The following is a 6000-nucleotide window of genomic DNA, read 5'->3' on the forward strand; positions in this document are numbered from 1 at the left end:
GTAGCAGGTTTGACCATGGTAGGAGATAGTTGTAGGCAGAAATTAATGAATACGGTGGTCATTGCACTACCGTGAATATCCCTTTATAAAATGATTTTGGTAAATGAGTTGCAAGAGAACTTTCTGGAGAGGAAAAGAAGTGTGAATGACTATACTGTAGATTCTAGGAAGGGCAAGAGGAAAGGAGGTTTTTTTATTTTCTTTTTTTCTTCATTTGACTTTGCAGAAAAAATGCTATTATTATTCTTTTAGAAACTGCTGGATAGAGGAATCAGGTACCAGAAGTCTTAGTGTCTTTCCATGGCTCCTGATTTAAATACTCTGGAGCACAGCTGGGGAGAGTGTGGTGCTAAGGAAAAGGGTGCAGGAGTACTGAGCTTAGGTTAAACTTCGTTGTTGAGAAAATACACATTATAGAAAACCTGCTAGATATGTTTAACAGCTTCTACTCTGATATATGTGTGCTCTGATAATAAGAAGCTCAGCTATTTTGGATACTCTGGTGGCTACAGGGGTGGGTTCAGAATGAAAAGTTTGATAACAAGCTGACTCACATTCTTTCCTGTCCCTTTGCATTTATGTGGATGTGTGCTCTCATTCTTGTAGCAAATGGCAAATCAGTTTAGTATCTCAGAAGTGTTCAGAGCGGTGGCAGACCTGTAGCTTTAAAGTCTGACGTGTCAGCATGTTTACTTTACATTTCAGCAACCATTTGGGGAAGAATCTACAGTTGCTGATGGACAGAGTGGATGAAATGAGCCAAGATATAGTTAAATATAACACATATATGAGGAACACGAGTAAACAGCAGCAGCAGAAACATCAGGTTGGTGTTACCGGAAAATCTGTAAGACAGAGAATTCATTTCTAAGTATGGTGCTTCTAGAGTTTTCTTCAACATGATCAAAGTCCTGTTTGATAAAGCATTGACTGTTAACTAGTAACTCTATCATATTTAATTTATTACCACATATTCTTTCCAAGTTGTACTTAAAAACACCTTTTTTTTTTTTAAAGATTTTATTTATTTTATTTGACAGAGATCACAAGTAGGCAGAGAGGCAGGCAGAGAGAGAGAGGAGGAAGCAGGCTCTCCACTGAGCAGAGAGCCCGATGCGGGGCTCGATCCCAGGACCCTGGGATCATGACCTGAGCCGAAGGCAGAGGCTTTAACCCACTGAGCCACCCAGGCGCCCTAAAAACACCTTTTTTAAAGAGAGCCGGTATATTAAGCTCAGATTGCGATGGCAGTGTTATGCAAATAAGAGATACATTTATTGAGAAAATCGGGCAAAAGAGATTCTGGAGTGTCACAGCTCATTTCTTTACTAACTATAATTGGTTTGGTAGTGGCTCATTGCAGCGTAGTTAGCAATCTTCAGTTCATTTGAAGAACTGAGCAATTGTGATTAAGAGCAAGCAATTTTGATAGGAAATAATAGACCAACTGCTGTGAAATAGATAGTATAATACAGATAAAAACCCTAGAACTACCTGAATATTCTCATAGGCACATATATACAGCTGTGGCCATTTAACCTTTCCTTTATTCATATTTCTTGAAGGCCAAATGATTTTCACAGTTCCTGGAATATTGTTTTTGGACTGTATTGCTCTGAAGTGTTCTTACAGCATTTGATTCATAGATAGGTTGATTCCAGAATGTTTATCTGTGAAAGCATTTGTATATGACTACTGTGTGTTCATGAAAATGTACTTTAAAGTAGGTGTTGTTAACTCTACAGTTCTCAGTGTAACTACAATTTAACCGGCTCTGAGACTCTTATATCTAAAATTTTTTAAAATATCAATGTTCATCTATAGTGAAATTTAGAGTACTTCGTTTTTACCATACTTAGGATTTAAAAAACACATATAGATCTATAAAGTGTATATACTTTTTAACTGAAAAGAGCATGGGTGGTGAAGATGGCAATAGTGAAAAACTTACAAAGGGTAGTAGGGGAAAGGACAGAAAGACCTTGCTTGATTCCATTTTCCTACTGCTTCTTCCCATAGGGAAAGGATGCAGCCTGGAGTAGCAAATTGAAAATCTGTCACCTGTGAGACAGTTGATTCTGGAAACTAGTGTTACATGTCTTAAATTCTGCATTTGATGTTTATATGTACCAACACCATTGATGACCCTTTTTAGCTATGTCCAGCTTCTACCCTCAAACCCGATAATGCGCATAGACATCTTTGCAAAAGCAAGGTAATCCCCTTCTTCAGGAACCCAAGGACTTAAATGTTTTACTAGCCTACTTTGGCATCTCATTACCTGACCTTTTAAGGCTCTGTGTGTGGCATTTTCCCTCTGCCATTGTAAGCGACCTGTACGTGTTACCTCTTGATTGTAATTTGCTCAATAAGTTTGTAGTTGATCCATACCTATGGATATATCCCCACCTTCTCTTCGGAGAATCCTAGGAAGCCACAGTTTGACAGTTTTTGAAGCATTATCTAAGCTAATCTTCATTCTTAGCTATAGAGCTAGTAGCAGTGCTGATTCGAAGTGGGTACTACTTTAATAATGACAGTGATGGTGGTGATGATGTTACAGTATCAACATCGCCGGCATTATTGTCATTTTGGTCAGTAGGGATGAAGTTGAAAAAATTCACCGGTGTGGTGGTTAATTACTTCATTACTACAGTTAAGGTGAGTCGTGCTTGTAATATTGTCATCTGCCCTATCTGTCATCTGCCCATCTGCCCTGTCATAAATGGTAAGATCGCTCCCCTTCACTCACTAATCTTTGCCTTTTAAGCCCCCAGTTTCCCACGTAACCAGTTTGCTTTTTCCGTATCATTGTAGACTCTTAGAGCTCAGAGTGACACTGGAGTTTCCGACAAAGAAATTGTCTTTGTGGCCGTATTTATTAACTTCTTAGAAGGAGGAGTTACGTGGGTTACCATTTATAAAACTGAGGTTGGAATTCAGGGCAGTGGCGTTTTGCTGATTGCAGAATTGATGGAGGTCTTGTTTTTTCTCCTCAGGTAGGGAAAAATAAGCAAATCATTTCTTCTCTGAATTTTAGTATCAGCAGCGTCGCCAGCAGGAGAATATGCAGCGCCAGAGTCGAGGGGAACCCCCGCTGCCTGAGGAGGATCTGTCCAAACTTTTCAAACCCCCTCAGCCTCCTGCCAGGATGGATTCTCTGCTCATTGCAGGTATTGTTGGCCAGTGCGAATGTGGCTAGTTTCCTCTATTCCTTAGGAAGCAGAAGACAAGGAGAGATTTATAAACAGAAAAATACATCATAAAAGCTAGTGTATTTAAAATGGTTGAATGATGAATTTGAATCTAGCACCTATAATTTCTGAAATTTAAGAATTTGTCAGTCTTTGTTATTTCTAAGGTCCTTTCAGTGCTTCTTTACTCTGTGTTTATCTAAACATTTTTGAGATGGCATCATAAACTTTCTAAAGTGGAAAGGTTTTATTCGAGTCATCTTTCAGAGAAGCCCGGGAGAAATATTTACGCTCCATAATGCAGAAGATCATTCAACTCAAGCTGCTTATTTTTCATGTTCCAACCCAGCACTGAGCCCACGTCTGTATGTGGGTGTTGGAATTGAATTGGGTTTTCTGACTGGAGGAAAAGGATTTCCCTTACTTTGACTTATATTGTAGCAATAGGGATGCAGTTCTGGATATACTTTTTCTGGAAGGATCTGCCATTTAACACTGCCTTCAGTGGTGGAGTCTTGTTTCTTATGCTAGGACTTGATTTTGCTCTTATTTAACTGTGATAACCTTATTTCTGTATAAATGTTAAATACTGTTTGATTAAATCAGCCGGTTGCCTGTGAGAGATTTTTTAGAATGAAAATCCCACTCAAAGAAAAGCTAATATTCCATCATTTCTCAATTCTATTTACACATTTTCATTGTGTGTGTGTGTGTGTGCATGCGTGTGTGTGTATATGGGCGGGGAGGGGGTCAGATTCCAAATTCTTAACACAAATTCTAGAACACATACCAATTATATTTGGGTAACCGAGGCACATTCCTTACTTGAGGTCCAGTTCAAGCGGAATTCTATATACAAAATACCTTGCATAAGTGTTGCATCAGATTAGATCATTAGTTTTAAGACTTAAAAAGCAGTGATGGACGCCATTTTTCATGGGGCCTCTCTGCCTCTGCTCTGTCTTGGGTCAGCAAAGGAACCTTTCATATCTCCAGAGCACAGCCTGAAAACTACTGGACTGTGCACATCAGGGTCAAGTGGGTCATTTTGTTTGCAGCTCTGTGATTCGGTATCTCCTTTGTACCTGGCTGAAGAGAGCCAGCACTGCTTCTCACTTAGTACAGCGTGCGTCCGAGCTCCGCGGCCAGTACCTTTTGATTGATAGCCAGTATGTCATTAACTGCTGTCTTTTTCTTCTGTCTCCATGTGTCCAAGAGCGGAAGATAGCTTATTTTCCAACGAATTTGCATTCTTTATTATAAGGGTATGGATAAACAGAATTGACTCCTGTAAACTCTTGATTCAAAACAAAAGAACATAAAATTCTCGTGAATGTGTGTTATGCTGATTTTCTTGCTTGCCTAGTGTTCTAGGTCATTTTATAATTTGTGGAACATTGTGACTCTCTTTCTCACTTTCCCAAATGCACAGGCCAGATTAACACTTACTGCCAGAACATCAAGGAGTTCACTGCCCAAAACTTAGGCAAACTCTTCATGGCCCAGGCTCTTCAGGAATACAACAACTGAGAAAAGGAAGTTTCCAGAAAAGGAGTTAACATGGACTTTTGAGATCACATTGGGGCAATTCTTGGAAGAAATTACACTTGCCAATTGAAAAGTCTTTCTAGCTAATAATGAAATAAAAATAAAACAACCTTGACTGCTTGCTCATTTGATTTTACATATATTGTATCTAGCTTTTTATTTTTGTTTTGCTTATACTGTTTACCTACAAAAGATTAAACAGATTTGACCAGAAGCTACATCAACGTCAGACCTCCAGGCTCCATCACCTTTGCTGCTCCCTGTGAGGCGCCCGTTTTTCAGCATACAGTCCTGCTTGTCCTAACCCCGGACCGAGTGGCCCTGGCACCTACGGGGAATTCTTCACTTCATTGCTCCCAGATTAGTGCCCATGGAAGCCCAGGCTTCATGTGCTTGCCCAGGCAACCCTCATCCCAGGCCTGGAATCGCGTAACGTGCTCCTTGTCGTTCTGCCTTTTCGTTTCCACAGTGAAGGTCAGCCAGTCCCTAAGCTCATAGGTCATTAATCAGGCACTAGAATTTTTAAAAAAGAAAATTTCATCAAAAAAAGCCTTATTTTATTTGAAAATGAAATTCTGTGTGTGTGTGTGTGTGTGTGTGTATGTGTATTTTAAGTTAGAACTTCTAGTTTATCTTTTCCATACAGTGAAATACAGTTCTGACATCAAGTTTGTAACTAGGGAAAGAACAGTTTAAGAACAGTACTACACTGAAGGGAGAAAGACCTTTTTAATTTTTAGTATTTGAAAGGCAGTCAAGGAGCTCCTGGGTGGCTCAGTTGTTTGAGCATCTGCCTTTAGCTCAGGTCTTGATCCCAGGGTTCTGGGATCGAGCCCTGTGTATGTCTGCCTGCTTAGTGCGGAGTCTGCTTCTTCCCCCGCCCCTTGTGTTCTCTCTCGGTCTCTGTCTCAAATAAATAAAATCTTTAAAAAGTTAATCAAAAATCCTGCTATTTGTGACACCAAAATCAATGAGATCTGTAGCTGTGGATTGTGCCTGTGAGACTTTTATTTTGTGATTTTTACCTTAAAGACATGGCCCATAGGAAGATCAGAAGGAATGGATAAGGGGTAAGGGCAGCTGAGAAATCCCCCCCCCCCACAACACACCTTGTTTTGGAAGTAGTATGGGGGCTCTGGGATCAGGCAGCTGGATTGAAACCTGACTCTTTTCCCCCTAGGGTATCCTTAAACTAGTTCTTAACCTCCCTGTGCTTCACTCCCCTCATCCAAATGAGATGAGAAAAGGGGACAAGTGT

At 40.0% G+C, this 6000-nt stretch overlaps 1 protein-coding gene across 2 annotated transcripts in view; it reads left to right on the forward strand.

Annotated features, from left to right (window-relative positions):
• The window catches only part of EIF3H (eukaryotic translation initiation factor 3 subunit H), a 107017-nt gene extending 102160 nt beyond the window's left edge, over positions 1-4857 (forward strand). Inside the window, exons 6-8 of one of the 2 annotated variants that reach the window (XM_045978336.1) lie at positions 706-826; positions 3000-3173; positions 4627-4857. In XM_045978336.1, coding sequence (XP_045834292.1) covers positions 706-826; positions 3000-3173; positions 4627-4680 — 349 coding nt within the window. In that variant the 3' untranslated portion in view covers positions 4681-4857. The remainder of the gene's footprint in view (positions 1-705; positions 827-2999; positions 3174-4626) is intronic. The other variant, XM_045978326.1, reaches the window with a different exon arrangement.
• The last annotated feature ends 1143 nt before the right edge of the window (positions 4858-6000 follow it).

The sequence above is a fragment of the Meles meles genome, chromosome 1 (genome assembly GCF_922984935.1).
Source record: "Meles meles chromosome 1, mMelMel3.1 paternal haplotype, whole genome shotgun sequence".
NCBI classification, from domain to species: domain Eukaryota; kingdom Metazoa; phylum Chordata; class Mammalia; order Carnivora; family Mustelidae; genus Meles; species Meles meles.